The following is a 19433-nucleotide window of genomic DNA, read 5'->3' as shown; positions in this document are numbered from 1 at the left end:
ACACTAGTGCACGCCCTCATCATCTCCCGCCTCGACTACTGCAACCTCCTGCTCTGTGGCCTCCCTTCCACCACTCTCGCACCCCTCCAATCTATCCTAAACTCTGCTGCCTGACTAATCCACCTGTCCCCCCGCTATTCCCCAGCCTCTCCTCTCTGTTAATCACTTAACTGGCTCCCCATTGCCCAGAGACTCCAGTTCAAAACCCTAACCACGGCATAGAAAGCCACCCACAACCTGTCTCCTCCATACATCTGTGACCTATTCTCCCCATACTTACCTGCACACCATCTCTGATCCTCACAAGATCTCCTTCTCTACTCCCCTCTTAGCTCCTCTTTCCACAATCGCATACAAGGTTTCTCCCGTGTATCCCCCTTTCTCTGGAGCTCTCTACCCCAGCATATCAGACTCTTGCCTACCATGGAAACCCTCAAGAGGAACCTGAAGACCCACCTCTTTCGACAAGCCTACAACCTATAGTAGCCATCGCTCCACCATACCGCTGCACGACTACCTCTACCCTCACCTACTGTATCCTCACCCATCCCTTATAGATTGTGAGCCCTCATGGGCAGGGTCCTCGCTCCTCCTGTACCAGTCACCGTCACTTTTTGTTAAAGATCATTGTAATTGTTTTTGTATGTATACCCCTTTTTCACATGTAAATCTCCATGGAATAAATGGCGCTATAATAATAAATAATAATAATAATATCTATCTATCCACTGGTGGACACAGACAAAAAATGGCCCCTATGTAAGAACAATAAATGGGCCCTTTGCAGCCCTCTTGGGCCCCTGTATGGCCGCGCAGGTTACACCAATGATATGTCCGTCCCTCTATCTATCTATCTATCTATCTGTCTGTCTGTCTATAATTTATCAGCAGTGAGAAGTCACTAACAGGAATAGATTTCTTTTAAAAAAAAGTTTGCTGAGAGCGTTATCTAAGGTGTCATTGTAGGTGCAGCGATGGCTCCTTACCCCTGTCATACAGATTTTTAGTATAACATGGCATCTTGACAGCTTGTTCATTGAAAGCCTACATTTCTATCTATTCTTTAACACAATAATCATCTCACTAAGTTTTAAAAAGGAAGCAACAGAATAGGAGGTTTGGGGTAAATTCATAAGTAGGATTTGTGTGGCAGTTCCTTCTTTGCAACCGAAAAGTTCCTAACATAAAAAAACAATACACAGTTGACCACAAATGGCTGTGTTAAAGGGGTTATCAACTAGTGGACAGCCACTTCTCATTGCCACCAGTCTGCTGAATACAAAAGAAAATAAAGAAATATTTTCCCCTTGGACAGGTGCTGCTCCTCCGATATCCGGTGCTCTAAGGACATTGTTTATGTCCATCAGCAGTATGCACTCCCAACGTCCACTCCATTTCTTCCCACAATGCATTGTACCTATTAATACTATCTGATCTAATATATATATATATATATATATATATATATATATAGTAAAGACCAAAAGTTTGGACACACCTTCTCATTTAAAGATTTTTCTGTATTTCCATGACTTTGAAAATTGTACATTCACACTGAAGGCATAAAAACTATGAATTAACACATGTGGAATTATATACTTAACAAAAAAGTGTGAAACAACTGAAAATATGTCTTATATTCTAGGTTCTTCAAAGTAGCCACCTTTTGCTTTGATGACTGCTTTGCACACTCTTGGCATTCTCTTGATGAACTTCAATAGGTAGCCACCGGAAATGGTCTTCCAACAATCTTGAAGGCGTTCCCAGAGATACTTAGCACTTGTTGGCCCTTTTGCCTTCACTCTGCGGTCCAGCTCACCCCAAACCATCTCGATTGGGTTCAGGTCTGGTGACTGTGGAGGCCAGGTCATCTGGCGTAACACCCCATCACTCTCTTTTTTGTCAAATAGCCCTTACACAGCCTGCAGATGTGTTTGGGGTCATCGTCCTGTTGAAAAATAAATGATGGTCCAACTAAACGCAAACCGGATGGAATAGCATGCCTCTGCAAGATGCTGTGGTAGCCATGCTGGTTCAGTATGCCTTCAATTTTGAATAAATCCCCAACAGTGTCACCAGCAAAGCACCCCCACACCATCACACCTCCTCCTCCATGCTTCACGGTGAGAACCAGGCATGTAGAGTCCATCCGTTCACCTTTTCTGCGTCGCACAAAGACACGGTGGTTGGAACCAAAGATCTCAAATTTGGACTCATCAGACCAAAGCACAGATTTCTACTGGTCTAATGTCCATTCCTTGTGTTCTTTAGCCCAAACAAATCTCTTCTGCTTGTTGCCTGTCCTTAGCAGTGGTTTCCTAGCAGCTATTTTACCATGAAGGCCTGCTGCACAAAGTCTCCTCTTAACAGTTGTTGAAGAGATGTGTCTGCTGCCAGAACTCTGTGTGGCATTGACCTGGTCTCTAATCTGAGCTGCTGTTAACCTGCGATTTCTGAGAGGCTGGTGACTCAGATAAACTTATCCTCAGAAGCAGAGGTGACTCTTGGTCTTCCTTTCCTGGGGCGGTCCTCATGTGAGCCAGTTTCTTTGTAGCGCTTGATGGTTTTTGCAGCTGCACTTGGGGACACTTTCATAGTTTGCCCAATTTTTCGGACTGACACCTTCATTTGTTAAAGTAATGATGGCCACTCGTTTTTCTTTACTTAGCTGCTTTTTTCTTGTCATAATACAAATTCTAACAGTCTATTCAGTAGGACTATCAGCTGTGTATCCACCTGACTTCTGCACAACACAACTGATGGTCCGAACCCCATTTATAAGGCAAGAAATCCCACTTATTAAACCTGACAGGACACACCTGTGCAGTGAAAACCATTTCTGGTGACTACCTCTTGAAGCTCATCAAGAGAATGCCAAGAGTGTGCAAAGCAGTCATCAAAGCAAAATGTGGCTAATTTGAAAAACCTAGAATATAAGACATATTTTCAGTTGTTTCACACTTTTTTGTTAAGTATATAATTCCACATGTGTTAATTCATAGTTTTGATGCCTTCAGTGTACAATTTTCAAAGTCATGAAAATACAGAAAAATCTTTAAATGAGAAGGTGTGTCCAAACTTTTGGTCTGTACTGTATATATATATATATATATATATATTTATATATATATATATATATTATACTGTATTATGGTAATGTTTTAGGCAGGTGTGGAATAAGAATAGTTTTAGAAAAAGTATGCTTAACAGATTATTTTTATCAATTAATAAAATGAAAAGTGAATGAACCAAAGAGAAATCTAAATCAAATCAATATTTAGTGTGATCACTCTTTGCCTTCAAAACAGCATCAGTTCTACTCTGTACACTTCCACACAGTTTTTGAAGGAACTTGGCAGGGAGGTTGTGTGGCGCCCCTGAGGGTTCGGTCGCCACAGAGGTATTGCATCTCATCCAGAGGTGTGGTATCTCACTCTCAGGTAAGGAAGGAGTATGGCTCAGGACCCTAACACTACATCCACTACACCACATTTCCGGGGGAAAGGGCGATAATGCTCCTATGGGAGAGCACAAGTGTCCCTGATCCCTGGCTGGAGTGGGGAGGAACCACTTAGAGAGGGGGAAATAGGTAGTGGATGGGTGGAGAATGTAGATCCTGGGAGCACTGTGGTAAGAGGTATAAAAGTAAGGAACCATCTTGGTTCAGTGAGTCGGTGGGGGAGTTCCAGTCAGTCAGACTGAGGTGCTGACAGGGAGCAGAGGCTCTGGATGAGCTCTGCTCCACAGGCGGGCCTAGTCAGGAGGCCTCAGCCTGGGAGAGAGAGAAGAGGGAGCGGGAAGGCTCCAGGAACCGAAGGGACCCTAGGGGTACGGGCCGTGCAGCAAGCCACCCGTACGCCCGCCGCTACTAGAAGAGTAGGGGGGTCAGGCCAGAGAAAGGGAACCGGGTCCCCCAACCATCAGAGACTACAGGGCTCAACTGGGAACCGGAGGCTGCAGCACTTCAAGTACAGCAGACCGTCCACACCAGCCACTAGGAAAGTAGCCACATAGGGCCAGGGGATGGAACACACATCGCCCACCAAGGCCCGAGGACACTGGACAGAGGTGCCGCTAGGTGTGAGATACAAGGAGAGAGGCCAGAGAGGACACACAGAAGGGGGTCCTGCTAAGTGCTCCAGAGCTACCTGGGAGTCGACTGAGCCCCTCAGTAAACACAGGACGACACGGGAAGTTATAAACCTGCAGTAATAACTTGGAGTGAAAGAACTGTGAGTAAAGACCCTGAGACTGCATTGCAAAGACTCTGCGTTGTCACTACTGATTCCCTGCACTATAACCACCATCATCCACTCATGCTGCCCTGAAGCTACACTCCACCTGTGGGGAGTCACATCACCTAGCTGCACATACCACCAGCTTCAGCGGACTGCCCCGCAGTGGCGGTTACCAATAACCGCAATCCACAGGTGGCGCAGTCGGACACTGACATTAGTGCACATAGACTACCCCCCTGGTTTGACCGCCCTGGGTCACGGACCGGGTCGCCGCCACGGTGACTACAACCCCCAGCAACTACGAGGCCCGGCTCCGGGTATTCCCCACGGCCCAGGGGGCGCGTCAACTTTGGCGTAGTCGGCAGGATTTGAAACCAACCAGTTATCATCGGGTATTGTGTGCCTAGAGACTGTTTCATGGTACTGAATGTGGCACCCGCCCCAGAAGAACGGGCGCCATTATGTGCGTGCTAAAAGACGACCAGAGACCACCTCCCATCGTGGGCCGGGTCCCAGCATGGCGCCAACAGCGGAGCCCACCCCAAACAGCAATGGTCATGTATGCCAGTGTGTCCATCAAGGTGGGGGGGCTGACCCTGAGGGTGACCGACAGCAGGCTGCCATGGGACCGCAGCAAATTGCCCTGGGACCGCCCCGAGCAGGGGAGGGGAGAGAAGAAAACTGGGAGACAGGGTGTGGTCTGGATCAGTCTATACAGATCACACCCGGTGGGGAAGATGGAGGATGGCAGCACCAGAGCCCCAGCCAGCGACATTCTGCAGTCTGAAGCACCCTACACCCTGGAGGAGCTCGTGGCAAAGCTGCCCCAGGAGGACTCGGAGTTCCTCTGCTCCGGGATGGAAGACCTGGGCCGGAGGATGGAGAAGGCCCAGCGAGACGCCATCGCCGGATGCAAGTGGGAGATGGAGCAGAGGATGGCGGACCGTCCCCGGCACCGACAGTGTCCCAGCCATCGCGGATCCCGACCAGCGCCAGGGGGCGACGCGAGACACAGGAGCTGCTGCGGGAGCAGGTAGGAGGAGTCTCCCTGTCCCAGACGCTGCCAGCGTCGACCTGCTCCTGGGCCCCCTGGTGGAGCCGCTGCTCCTAGGCGCTACCACCGCCAGCCTGCTCCTACCACCGCAGCTGGGCCTATCGCCAAGCCCTCCAACCCCGGGCGCCACCAGCAGCGGCCTGCTCCCGCAGCCAAGCTCTCCAGCCCCGGGCGCCACCAGCGGTGGCCCGCTCCCGCAGCCAAGTCCTCTAATCCCGGGCGCTACTACCACCAGCCCGCGCCCAGGCCCAAAGCCGAGCCCTCTGACCCCGGGCGTGATCAGCTGCGGCCCTCTCCAGGCCCCGCCGCAAGTCCCACAAATCCCGGGCGCGCCAATCCTGCACGTCCCTGAGACCTCAACGCCGCTACCTCTGGGAACCAGCGATCCCGGACAGCTTCTGGGTCCCCTGCAGGAGCCGTCTACCCCGCCCGCTGAGTGGGTGTACCGATGTCGCCGGTGGGACTGGTCCGCGGAGGTGGAAGACCAGCAGCCCTCGCTCCTACCCGCTCCGCAGCCGGCCGTCGTCTCCCAAATACCGGAAGACGAGGCCCAGTTTGAGTGGGATCACTCGGGGGAGGATCTAATGGGGTTCTCCCAGGAGACCAGGGCAGCCGCGGCCCGCCGCAAGGAGTTCTGCCGCCAGCAGCTGGCTCAATTTGAAAAGGAGCGCAGCTCACGGCGCAAGCGGTGGGAGAGATTAGAGGCCCAGAACCTGCAGGAGAAGACCCGGGCCCGTCAGTCCAACGAGGCCGCTCACGGCCCCAGAGAAGAGGGTACCGTTGTCAAATTTGATTTAAAGGCCGGATGGGGGTTCATCCGGGACCTGCACACAGACATTGATTTGTTTGTGAATAGAAGGGACGTGGAGTCTCATCTCAGAGCGGGTCATCCTGATCGGGACCTCTACCCCGGAGACATTGTTACATATACCCGGCACCGAGGAGTCAGGGGCTGGTACACCCTTGATGTTCACAGAGTGGAGGAGGAGAGTGAATTCCACCGCTGCGAAACTGAAGACCAGGCTGGGTCAGCTTCTCGAGGACCAGAGCCTCCCCGCAGGGAGAAGTATAATTAGGAACTTTAAACATCCACCAGTACCCGTGCAGAGTGGACACTACAAGTTCAGAGTTAATGTGTGTGAACAGTTAACCCGTTTATTGAGTTACCCGGAACGGGTCCAAAGACTACCCGGCTGAGGACTGGGAGCAGCCACTCCTTGTAAATAGTTGCACCTTTTGAGGTGCCCCATATTGGTTTTATAAGAACCTACAACAAATAAGTACCTCAGAACAAAAACCCGTTGGAGGTGGCTAAAGACGAGGTCCAGCACCTGCGTCATCTAAGCCCTGCAGCCACCCCAGGGCCTCCGTTGAGGGTTTGGGACGGGTCCCTCATGTTCGTCGGTTACCAGTTGCAAGTTACACTTTAAAGAAAATGGACACCTGGTTGCGAATTGCACTGTGACCAGTTAATCAAAGATTACTTGAAAATGTTTTATATGCCTTATATATATGAAAAGTTTTATACAAGTGAAAAGAATTTTGTAATGTGTTATATAATGTAACCGGTAACGTTGAAGGAAATATGCTCCCATAAAGGGAAGAAGTGTTGTTAATAATCTTATATGTGGACGTGTCCTAAAATTTTGCGTGTCCTTTAAAATTGTCTTTTGCTCTATTCCAGCCCGCGGACGTGCTGTGTTTTACCAGGGGGGTGTGTGGCGCCCCTGAGGGTTCGGACACCACAGAGGTATTGCATCTCATCCAGAGGTGTGGTATCTCACTCTCAGGTAAGGAAGGAGTATGGCTCAGGACCCTAACACTACATCCACTACACCATATTTCCGGGGGATAGGGCGATAATGCTCCTACGGGAGAGCACAAGTGTCCCTGATCCCTGGCTGGAGTGGGGAGGAACCACTTAGAGAGGGGGAACTAGGTAGTGGATGGGTGGAGAACGTAGATCCTGGGAGCACTGTGGTAAGAGGTATAAAAGTAAGGAACCATCTTGGTTCAGTGAGTCGGTGGGGGAGTTCCAGTCAGTCGGACTGAGGTGCTGACAGGGAGCAGAGGCTCTGGATGAGCTCTGCTCCACAGGCGGGCCTAGTCAGGAGGCCTGAGCCTGGGAGAGAGAGAAGAGGGAGCGGGAAGGCTCCAGGAACCGAAGGGACCCTAGGGGTACGGGCCGTGCAGCAAGCCACCCGTATGCCCGCCGCTACTAGAAGAGTAGGGGGGTCAGGCCAGAGAAGGGGAACCGGGTCCCCCAACCAGCAGAGACTACAGGGCTCAACTGGGAACCGGAGGCTGCAGCACTTCAAGTACAGCAGGCCGTCCACACCAGCCACTAGGAAAGTAGCCACATAGGGCCAGGGGATGGAACACACGTCGCCCGCCAAAGCCCGAGGACACTGGACAGAGGTGCCGCTAGGTGTGAGATACAAGGAGAGAGGCCAGAGAGGACACACAGAAGGGGGTCCTGCTAAGTGCTCCAGAGCTACCTGGGAGTCGACTGAGCCCCTCACTCAGTAAACACAGGACGACGCGGGAAGTTATAAACCTGCAGTAATAACTTGGAGTGAAAGAACTGTGAGTAAAGACCCTGAAACTGCATTGCAAAGACTCCGCGTTGTCACTACTGATTCCCTGCACTATCACCACCATCATCAACTCATGCTGCCCTGAAGCTACACTCCACCTGTGGGGAGTCACATCACCTAGCTGCACATACCACCAGCTTCAGCAGACTGCCCCGCAGCGGCGGTTACCAATAATCGCAATCCACAGGTGGCGTAGTCGGACATTGACATTAGTGCACATAGACTGCCCCCCTGGTTTGACCGCCCTGGGTCACAGACCGGGTCGCCGCCACGGTGACTACAACCCCCAGCAACTATGAGGCCCGGCTCCGGGTATTCCCCACGGCACAGGGGGCGCGTCAGTTGTTCCAAACATCTCGGAGAACTAACCACAGATCTTCTGTGGATGTCGATTGTGCAAATCCTTCTGTCTCCTCATGTGATCCCATAGAGACTCAATGATGTTGAAATCAGGGCTCTATGGAGCCGTATCATCACTTCCAAGATTCCTTGTTCTTTATACTGAAGATTTTAGAGACATTGTTTGTATGTTTGGGGTTGTCCTGCTACAGAATATATTTGGAGCCAATCAGACGCCTCCCTGATGGTATTTCATGATGTGCATATCTACCTATTATTCTCAGCATTGAGCACACCAAAAAATGGGTCTAGATGCAGTGGAAACACATGATGATTACTGGTCAGTTCTATACTCATTTTTGCCAGAAATTGAATGCACAGTGATAGTGCACTCCCTCGCCAGCTCTGAGCAAAAGTAATAAGCCGGCAAGGGAGCGCACTGACAATGCATGTTGTAAGATTACCCGGTGCCGTGCAAGCAGAGCAGAGACCAGTGCCATCCCCACAAGTGAAGTCACGACAGTGCTGGTGTCTGCTTTTCTTGCATGGCACCAGGTAATCTTACAACATGCACTGACAGTGCACTCGCTTGCCAGGTCATTACTACTGCTCAGAACTGGTGAGGGAGCGCACTGTCACTGTGCATATTGCACAATGGAAGAATGTACTGAAAATCTAAATCGAAGGAAAACTTTTACAATTGCAAATTGATTAAAGACAAGTTGGATGACAGTACTGGAGAACTAGTGACAAAATCTATAGACAGAATCTGCTGAGCATACTTTGGAATTGACAACAGACTAGACCAACCCCTAAAACAGGTGTCACTGATGATGCTTCATTACAAGAAGAGGCCAGAGGCTGCATCAGTGACCACAGCCTCTGTCCCCTGATAACTTTTCGTTTGACTATCCCAGCAAGCACTGGTATTGTCAAATGAAGTGTCATCAGAGGAAGTAGTAAAAAAAAATATATATAGCAGTTAGGGAGGAAAAAGTAAGGATTTTTTAATGAAAGTGTATTAGAAAAATGATTTCACTATTATATTAAATAGATAAGCATTTAGGATTAAAATAGGTTTTACTTTTGGTCCTCCCTTTAGGACTGTGAAGTGGACTATAGCAACAGGTGGTAGCAGTATGAGAGAATGGTGCCATCTGTTCCAGTATTCTATTGACTGTTATATTGGACAAGTAGAGTTACCTTTAAAGTCATCGGAAATTGACGTGTCATTTAAATTTATATTTAAGTTTTAATATATTTTTAGATTTACATTTTAAAGTTTTTATATTTTATGTATTTTTTTTAATCTTTGGCAATGTTTCTTTTCCTATCAGTCTTTATTAATGAAGCACTTAGATCAAAAATGTTATCCTCTTAATATATTGCATCACAGGCAGGATTACAGTGACAGGTGACACTTCTATAGATAACTGATAGCACAGTATTCGCCAATCACAATAGGTGATGCCACAGCTGACCCTGCTCCTCCTCCCTTCACAATGACCTTTGCACACGCTCATTAGGTGCTTCACTGCAAAATATAGGGTCATGGTCTGACCATTGTGGCTAATATACATGTGCACTTCCTGACAAAACAGGAAGTTAGAGTCTAAAAAATCCCCCAGTGGCCAGTGTGAAAACTGCAAGATTTCGATTTTTACATTTTTATTATAGATTGTGATATTTAAGAAAAAAAAATAAAATTTCCAATTGTTTTGTTTTTTTTGCAATTACGTTGAACACAAAAATCTGATTTAAATAATAGGTCATTTGCTGATGACGCATTCCCTTTAAGTTGTTTTAATTTTAAATGTATCATTATTGGCTTTTATGAGCGACAGCTCTGCCTCAATGTCCCTGTTTCAGCAGGGTGCATACCAGTCACCGAATAACAGATGGTCATGGCAGCTTCTATTCATGCTGCCATCACTGGGCCTGGGCTGTCACTTTGTTCCTGGCCTCCTCCTGATCACAGACAAACATTATTATTCAATCTGATGTGATGTAATTAACAAATGGTTAGAATGCATCACAGTTACTGAAAAGTGACAATGATGTGTTGTCTAATCTCACAGCAATTAAAAGTGTCAGGATTAGCGCTGAAGCCCTATTGATCTCGAGACCCCATTGCTGCAGATCCAGTGTATTTCTGCATTCAGTAATTTCTTCTGCATTTCTGTCTTTTGCCATAATGGCCCTAAGAACTGCTCATAGTAGAGATGGGGCCAACATCAAAGTAGTCAATGGTGAGGGCTGTAAGGTCTCTTACTCTAGAGGACCCAAAATGTCCACACATTATTCAAACAGCCCATTGTTTTCAATAGAGACGGCGTACAGTCCTGCTTATCATTATTGGCACCCATTAAGTTAAAGTACATAATGTGGAATATCTCCTGAAAATAATGAATCAAGTGAAAAACTAGCAGGTCTGTGAGAACCAGAATTCTTGCTGGTTGGTAGGTGATCAAATACTTATTTCATGCAATTTAATTATTTAAAAATCATGCAATGTGATTTTCTGCTTTTTCTTTTTAGATTCTGTCTCTCACCGTTGAAGTGTACCTACGATAAAAATTACAGACCTCTCCATTCTTTGTAGGTGGGAAAACTTCCAAAATTGGCAGTGGATCAAATACTTATTTTCCCCACTAGAAGCAAAATGAACATAAACCCTGCTGTAAGTAAATAAAAAGCAAGTGCATTTAAATAAAATAGGGTTCTTAGTAACACTGTTTTTGATCAAAAATAGTATAAAAGCTTTCCCACCGCGACAAGGTGAACCCGTTCGAGAAAGTCCCACACTGTCTAATATTAAAAACCTTTCCATGTGTCAACAGTTTGGGACTCAGTCCTTTGTCTGTCCTTATTCACACAGAGGTCAGTTTTGACACATGGTAAGGTTTTTAATATTAGACAGTGTAGGACTTTCTCGAACGGGTTCACCTTGTCGCGGTGGGAAAGCTTTTATACTATTTTTGATCAAAAACAGTGTTACTAAGAACCCTAGTTTATTTAAATGCACTTGCTTTTTATTTATTTACAGCAGGGTTTATGTTCATTTTGCTTCTTGTAGGTTTTTCTGATTTATGGCCATGCATTTATGTGCTGCATGTATACCATCTTAAACCAAGTTCAAATGTTGTGTTTTTTTATTTTCCCCACTGTAGGTACTCAGCTCGCATTCATTTACATATTACATGAGCTGCAGTACGCAGGAATGGCCACTACACTGTGCTGTTTTGCTGCTTTCATTGTTTATATTTAGGGATGAGTGGACCCGTGGACGTTCGGGTTCTGCTACCTGACCGAACTTAAGTCCAAAGTTCGACTCAAGTACCAGAACTGTACTCAAACCTGAACCTGAGCCCCATTGAAATCAATGGGGACCCGAATTTTGGAGCTGGAAAATCTCTCTCTCGTCTTTCTCCTCCCCAGATTCCTGAACTATAAAACGGACTTCCAGGAGAAGTACCAGTCCGGGTTCGCTCATCTCTATCTATATTCAAACCTGGAAAACCCCTTTAACTGTGAACGGTCTGTCTTATTACCCATTGATTGATGACTTCCAGAAGAGGATAATTAATGATTTTACTAATTGTTTTTTCTGTAGATTCACATTTTTGGCATGATGTTTTGTCATTAGTAATAATGGAAGGAGATGGCTCGTCTCATCTCGGGCTTTGTTCGGTTAAATTCTCCTGGCAAGAGAAGCATGCAGTCATTCTGCTGTGGGCACACAATGGCTTCTGATTGTTCAGCAGAGTCTTAGTCGCCCCACTGTGTGATTGCTGCCTGTTCTCTAATGCAATTACCAGACATTGTAGATCAGGCAATAACAAACCAAAAAAAACCCTTGGTCTCTATAATAAACCGTGTAAAGCAGAAAATAAAATTAAGAAGGGAATAAAATCTGCGGATGAAACGAGAAAAATAGTTTTCATAAAAAGATAAAAACGATGTTTTTGTGTCTATATATACAGTTGTGTGCAAAACGATTCACATCACAGATCTTCTGTGGATGTCGCTGGTTCAAATCCTTCATACTCTTCACGTAATCACAGACAGGCTTGATAATGTTGAGATCAGGGCTCTGTGGGGGCTTTATCATCACTTCCAGGATTCCTTGCTTGTGTTACTATGAGCAGCCGGCGTGGCTCAAGTTTACTACATCTGGGACATCATTGGTCGGTAATTGCAAAGGCAGCTGCCAGCAGTAGATCTTGATGATTAGCCTAAGTGTACTGAGCATGTCAGAACATTACTCAGACAACCATTAATGACCGCATTGATAGCAACCAAGGAAAGTAAGTGCGGGGATTTCTGCACTTAGTGCTCACATTCGATACTGAATAAACTGAGATGCTTTTAAAATGTTGTTTCCATTTTTCATATTTTGCATAACATTAACATGTCTACTGATCTTGTGATTTCCATAATTCCATGACTTTTCCTTCTTGCTGTTGCAATTCCATTGTTAAAGAAGCAGTCCCACAAAATTTTTATCCTTTTAATATATTACAATCATCATGCTATATAGCACTGTCCACTTACAATTGCTCATTTTGCCTTTCTGCCCAGCTAATTCTTCTCTTTTCCATTAGGTATATGGCATCACGTGATTAAAAACAGACTAGCTGAATCCTTCTAAGCTCTATGTAGAAACAGGAGGCCAATTTTCCCTGTATGACTCATGAGTCACTGCAAAAGTCCCTGGCAGAGGGAAGGAGGAGCAGCTGGGTCAGGAGTTGAAGAGGGGAATGATAAATTCAGACTTCTTGTTTCTACATAGAGCAGAGAAAAGAGAAGAATTTACTAGTAGAAAGGTAAAATGAGCAATTGTAAGTACACAGTGCTGTATAATATGATGATTGCAATATATTAAGAGGATGAAAACTTTGATGGAAGGAGGAGTGCTTCTTTAAGGCGTTTATATGCACTGACACTGAAAGTGTATCTGTCAGTGGGATCAACCTTCTTAAGCCACCTATATAGGCATGTAGGTCATAGAAAGTTGAATAAAATGATACGTTGATATCTGTGATCTGATGTCTTATTCCAAAAAAATCTACAATTTTCTTAATATGTAAATCAGCTGTTAAGATCTATGGGCCGGACATAGATCTCCTGGAGAATCTGCCTCCAGAGCTTATTTTAAATAAAAGGTGGCGTTACCAGTGTGAGATGTGTAGATCAGGAGAGTAGACGGTCAGTCATTACATGTCTCACACTGGTAATGTCACCTTTCATTTCTAATAAGCTTTGGGAGGCAGATTTTCGAGGAGATCTATGTCCGGCCCATAGATCTTAACAGCTCATTTACATATTAAGAAAAATGGGATTTCTCTGGAATAAGACATCAGATCACAAATATCAAGGTATCATTTTATTCAGCTTCCTATGACCTACCTGCCCATATAGACGGCTTAGGAGGTTTATCCGACTGACAGATACCCTTTCAGTGTCAGTGTATATAAACGCCATATAGACGGCTTAGGATGGTTGAACCTCATGACAGATTCCATTGAAATCTTTACAATGACTATATGCAAGACAAGGAGTATAACATGATGGTATAAATTATTCAACTCACAAAATGCTCGGAGCAGCTGTCATATAGCTGCTGTGCCAAACGGGGCCCTCGTAAATTCACACAAAATGACCGTCTCTATTATTCAGAGTAGTGGGGAACCAACGGGATTAAAATGTTACAGTAAAAAAAGGGTTGCCAAAGACATCAGATTTCAAATTTTTTTTTCTAGTTAAATCAGTGCTTGAAATTTTTCAGAAGAGACCCAAATTGGACATTAGCGCGAATAGACCGACTCAGATGCTACTTAGTTGTATTGAAGCATGTTATGATCAGGGCAAATTAATTATGAAGGAAGAGTGAGCAGGTGAGCTGTGACATCACCTAGAGTTAATTATGGATCCTATCTTATCTACTATGTATGAAGGTGTTACTTTTGATTGCGATCCTGCCTGTAATGATAATGAGACTGCTGAAAAGTCAAACATTAGGTTTAGTGACCAGGTTTATGAACTTTTTTTTGATATAGTGATATGGAAAACTAATATATCGATAAAAAATATGTATACGTATATATTCAGAGGTGCAAACGACCATTAAAAAAAAAAAACCACGAGACAAAAATGCAATGTGTGAACAATCCCTTAAAGCGGATTTGACACCAGAATTTACAATTCGAACTGTATACGTTATTAAATCAATCTCTTAGACCCGATGAAGGCTGGTGTACTTTCATTAAAAATCCATCCGGCTGTACAGACTAGTTGCTTCCATTATGGCTGTATTCATAAACAGTGGTTGACGTCATATCTTTCTTTTCGAGGTGTATGTTGGAGAACGCTACCAACGCCCCCAACTCTTTGCTGTGATGGGAACAGAGCTTAACAATCTAAAAAGTGCCTTATTTTTTATTTCGGGAATATACAGACATTCTGGAAGTCATTGACAGATGTCAGATCGAAGCCCAAACTCATCCATTCCCATAAAGTTTATCTTTCCTTAGCATGGTAGGGATAAGATGATGGAGGTAGAACTACATTCCAGTTGGAAGAGACTACATCCCGGCTGTACAGACTGGTTGCGTTCATTATGGCTGTAGTCATAAACAGTGGTTGACGTCATAGCTTTCTTTTCGAGGTGTATGTTGGAGAACGCTACCAATGCCCCCAACTCTTTGCTGCGATGGGAACAGAGCTTAACAATCTAAAAAGTGCCTTATTTTTTTTAAGTTCTGGATTTTGAAAAACATCTCCAATGAATGCCTCCAGCAGATGTACCTGGTGATCTCATACTTTATTTCTGAACACAATTTTTTTTTTATATGCAAACTGGGAAAGCCACCAATTTTAAAGCCGAAGTCTCTGATCACTAAACAATCTTAATAAAAAAAATTACACTTTAAGCTCTTTGCAGGCAGTTCCTATTTTTTTTTTATTGTAACTTCCTGGCATCCATTGACTCATTTTATTAGATGTGTGCGGTAGATGCATCAAGGCTGATTGTTGACGACATAGTCTGTCCTGAATTTACCAGATATCAGCTCCAATGTTCATCCATAGGACAAAGATACAGAGGGAACTTTTTGAGCCCCTACATAAGATATCATTCCGGAAATGTAGATGTTATAAAATGTTACATGTAGGACTCAAGTGCCGTATGTTGATACCGTTGGACTTGAATGGACAGAACTGCATCCCCCGTCTGAGGATTTGATTTGCTGCCAATTTTGTCATTTGGAAACAACTTACGTTTCTTTTTTTTCTCCTTTTAGATCATCAGAAACTGGAGCGTGAGGCAAGAATTTGTCGTCTCCTGAAGCATCCGAATATAGGTCAGTCTCGAGTATCCAACAAGAATATTTTGAAATGTTGACAAAACTGCTGCAACCCCCAAAACAGCGGGTTGATGAGCGCAAAGCAATGTGTGCTCTTCTGTTACTTTACACCAAAAATTGTACAAACTCAAGTGTTCTTCTCTTTGTTTGTAGGGTACAAAGTTAATTTTTAGATCAAAAATTTATACCAGAGCTGCAGTTAGGTTTTTTTTTGGGGTTCAGTTGACATTTAATCCTGCATCTAAGTATCATGCCTATAGCAAGGTGTCTTTTTGTTGCCTCGTTTGGCACCCAACACCAGAGTCACAGAGTCCTGTTGCACCACCCAATATAGATGCTTGCTTATACCACAGTCTTATTCTCACCCAGAGATTGAGAATAGTCTACCATTTGGCATGTGCTGAATTCCTTTCTCTCTGTTCTTTGCGTTTTATCAGTGTTTCTTGTTCTTTCATTATTTGTTGGTGGTCTACTTGCTTCAAAACCCATTGCTTTTGGCTAATCATTGGAAGACCCAATGCTGATGGTCTACTCCCTGCCAGGCCCAATATCAGTGATCCATAGGCTAGCTTGGGTTTTAATAGTTTTACAATAGGCTGATGGTCTACGCCCTACCAGGCCCAATATCAGTGATCCATAGGTTAGCTTGGGGTTTTAATAGTTTTACAATAGGCTGATGTTCTACTCACTGCAGGGCACAATACCGGTGGTCCATGGACTAGCTTGAGTATTAATTATCTTACAATGGGTTGATAGTCCGCTCTCTTCCAGGCCAAATACTGATGATCTTTGGGCAAGCTTGGGTTTTAATAGTTTTACAATAGGCTGATGGTCTACTCCCTGCAAGGCCCAATACCAGTGGTCTATCGGCTAGCTTGAGTATTAATGGTTTTACAAAAGGCTGATGCTCCGCTGTTTTCAAGGCCCAATACCGATGATCCATGGACTATCTTGGGTTTTAATAATTTTGCAAGAAGCTGATAGTCTACTCCCTGACAGGCCCAATACCAGTAATACATGGGCTAGCATGGATTTTAATAGTTTTACTAAAGGCTGATGGTCTCCTCTCTGCAGGTCCCAATATCACTGATGCAAGGGTTAGCTTGGATTTTACAAGAGGCTTATTTTTCACTGTCTTTCAGGCCAAATATCAGTGATCAATGGCTAGTTTGGGTTTTAATGGTTTTAAAAGATGCCGATGGTTTACTGTCTGCCCAATACCGATGGTTCATGGCCCAGCTTGACTTTCAATGGTTTCACAAGAGGCTAATGGTCTACTTTCTGCCAGATCCAATACTGGTGGTCCATTGTTGATGGTCCATTGTCTAAGCTTGGGTTTTAGTGGTTTCATAAAAAGCTTAGTGAATTATATCTGGTAGTTATTAAAATTGTGTTAAAATAACTTGAAGGCTTCTAGATAAATTCGAAGAACTTCCTAGCAATCTTTGATATGTAAGTCCTCTATAACACTGCTGCACAATTTAGGGAATGCTCTCTCTATTGCTACATAAGGACTAATGTACTCTGACAATTTTCAGAAACGTTTTACGGTCGACAACGGTGTTCCATCAATTTAGAGGCACTACGACGGTGAAGCTAGAGATGCATATTCCACCTCCCAAACTTATTTTTCTCACATGGATGACGGTGTTGACTATGTGAAATCTGCTCATATTGTTTTCAATGAGAAACCTGTGTCGCGTTTCATTTTTTTCTGTGCAGAATTGAGGCTAGCGAAGGGTGTGTAGGCCCATGCAGATTGCACTCATTGAATGGGACTTTTCTGTGTACCGTTCCATGGAGTATCAAACTCTATACTGACATTAGAAATCCGAGGATCCAGCCTTGTATTCTCTTGCAAATCACATTAGGTTTTTACGCATAAAGAATTTTCATAGAGACATAGCTTAAAGGTTTCAATCAATTTCTGACACTATGTAGGACAACAGCCGCAGATATCATTAGTCCTATTAGTATCTCAATACAGGTCCCTCACGCCTCCCAGGGACGGGCTACAGGTAGCGCAACTCCTGCTCTGTTAAACTTATCTTGCCATTGGATTACATGTCGAGGAAATACTCTGTATGTGATGGCCACAGGAACCCTTGCCATTGCCAAAGCAAACAAAAGCACAGCCTAGTAAGTGACACAACACGGGATTCAGGGTCTCAGTCTCTACACTCTGCTGCTCTTGGATTACATAGCAAAACCTGCTGACAGATTCCCTTTAAAAAGTTATTCTGTTCTCATACTATCATGGCGTAAATCAGAAATGACAGAAATAAAGTATCTTGCTGTGAGGTTTGCCAAAGGTCCTCATATGCAGAGATAAATGATTGCCAATACTGCCTATTTCAATAGTATCGACCTACCGACAATGCAATGTGTATGGAGGGTCTTCTGACTGTGCCGCGATAGATTATCTCAGGGGACATGATCGGACAGTTGGAATTCAATCTCCCAATCCTTTCATTCGGCGGTGAGATAAGTCAGTGCCAGATGATCTGGATGAGCTTTCCTATTTATTGGGTAGTCAGGAGAGATAACTATTAATCGAAGTATCATAATGGTGACCACAATCTAATGTTTATGGCCATTTTTAAAGGGGTTGTCCACACCAAATCGATAAGTCTGCAGTCACTCTGTGTGACTGCAGACTTATGACTGCCCCAGGGCACGCTCTGTGCACTGCAAGAATTCGCGGGTTTCTGACCCGGGACCGGAGGGTATGTATGGGCACGTCCACGTTTCCATACTCTGGTATGGAGTGAGGCCATGCCCTCTAGTTGGCCACACCCACTAGACAGCCGCATCACTAGGAGGGGACAATACAAGTGTATGGAGTGAGGCCACGCCCTCTAGTTGGCCACACCCACTGGACAGCCGCATCACTAGGCGGGGACAATACAAGTGTATGGAGCGAGGCCACGCCCTCTAGTTGGCCACACCCACTGGACAGCCGCATCACTAGGCGGGGACAATACAAGTGTATGGAGCGAGGCCACGCCCTCTAGTTGGCCACACCCACTGGACAGCCACACCACTAGACGGAGACAATACCAGTGTATGGAGCGATGCCGTGCCTACTAGACGGGCTCTAGGAGTATGTATAATGTACACATACCCGCCGGTCCTGGCCCGGAAACCAGAGTGACTGCAGACTTATCGATTTGAACTGGACAACCCCTTTAATGCAATTCATTTCTATGAGAGATAGGAAAGCCACATAACTCAGCCGTTCTTCGCCACTTTTGTACGTTCCCATCCACTAGTCGGTACCGGGACAAAGTTATTCTTCCTGAAAGGAGATGGGAATAACCCTTTAGGATAACAGGACTAATCTGATGGCTTGATGCTTATATTCCAAGCAGAAAAAAATTGCCTGGTGGGATATATCTTTAAATTATTTGCAAAAATATTAAAAAAAAGTATGAGTATAAGAGCCTAATAAGTGTACAACACTGAAGAACATAAATCATGAATAATGAAAAAAGTAAAAGTTCTCACAGGGAACAGCCCCCCAGAACATGGCTACAATTATCATAGAGTAAAAAAAATCCCTAAAAACTACAAAACGTTGGCTATTTATGTTATTCCCAGCCCGTAGGATTTAGCAATCTTGCAGCTGCGGCCATTGCCGCTTGTGTTTTTTTTAGGCATATTGTAACTAAACATCAAAGTAACAATAACTGAGGAAAAACAGGAGCTGGGAGCGAAGCAAACCCAATATTACATTTCTGCTATCCTGGTGATATTGCTGCGTGCACTCTCGTATATACAGTGCGGGAGCGCCAGGGATTTATTAATGTTTTATATCATTTATGAGCAGCCTGTCAGGTTC

At 44.9% G+C, this 19433-nt stretch overlaps 1 protein-coding gene across 3 annotated transcripts in view; it reads left to right on the top strand.

Moving 5' to 3' along the window:
- Positions 1-19433, top strand: part of CAMK2A (calcium/calmodulin dependent protein kinase II alpha) — a 319535-nt gene that overhangs the window by 114345 nt on the left and 185757 nt on the right. For all 3 annotated transcript variants that reach the window (XM_073649789.1, XM_073649790.1, XM_073649791.1), the window contains exon 3: positions 15530-15589. In XM_073649789.1, the coding sequence (XP_073505890.1) occupies positions 15530-15589 (60 nt within the window). The remainder of the gene's footprint in view (positions 1-15529; positions 15590-19433) is intronic.

Source organism: Phyllobates terribilis, unplaced genomic scaffold (genome assembly GCF_046119375.1).
Source record: "Phyllobates terribilis strain yellow unplaced genomic scaffold, ASM4611937v1 Scaffold_10__3_contigs__length_209671492, whole genome shotgun sequence".
NCBI lineage: Eukaryota > Metazoa > Chordata > Amphibia > Anura > Dendrobatidae > Phyllobates > Phyllobates terribilis.
The sequence above is the reverse complement of the archived record's forward strand: the minus strand, read 5'-3'. Positions and strand labels throughout refer to the sequence as shown.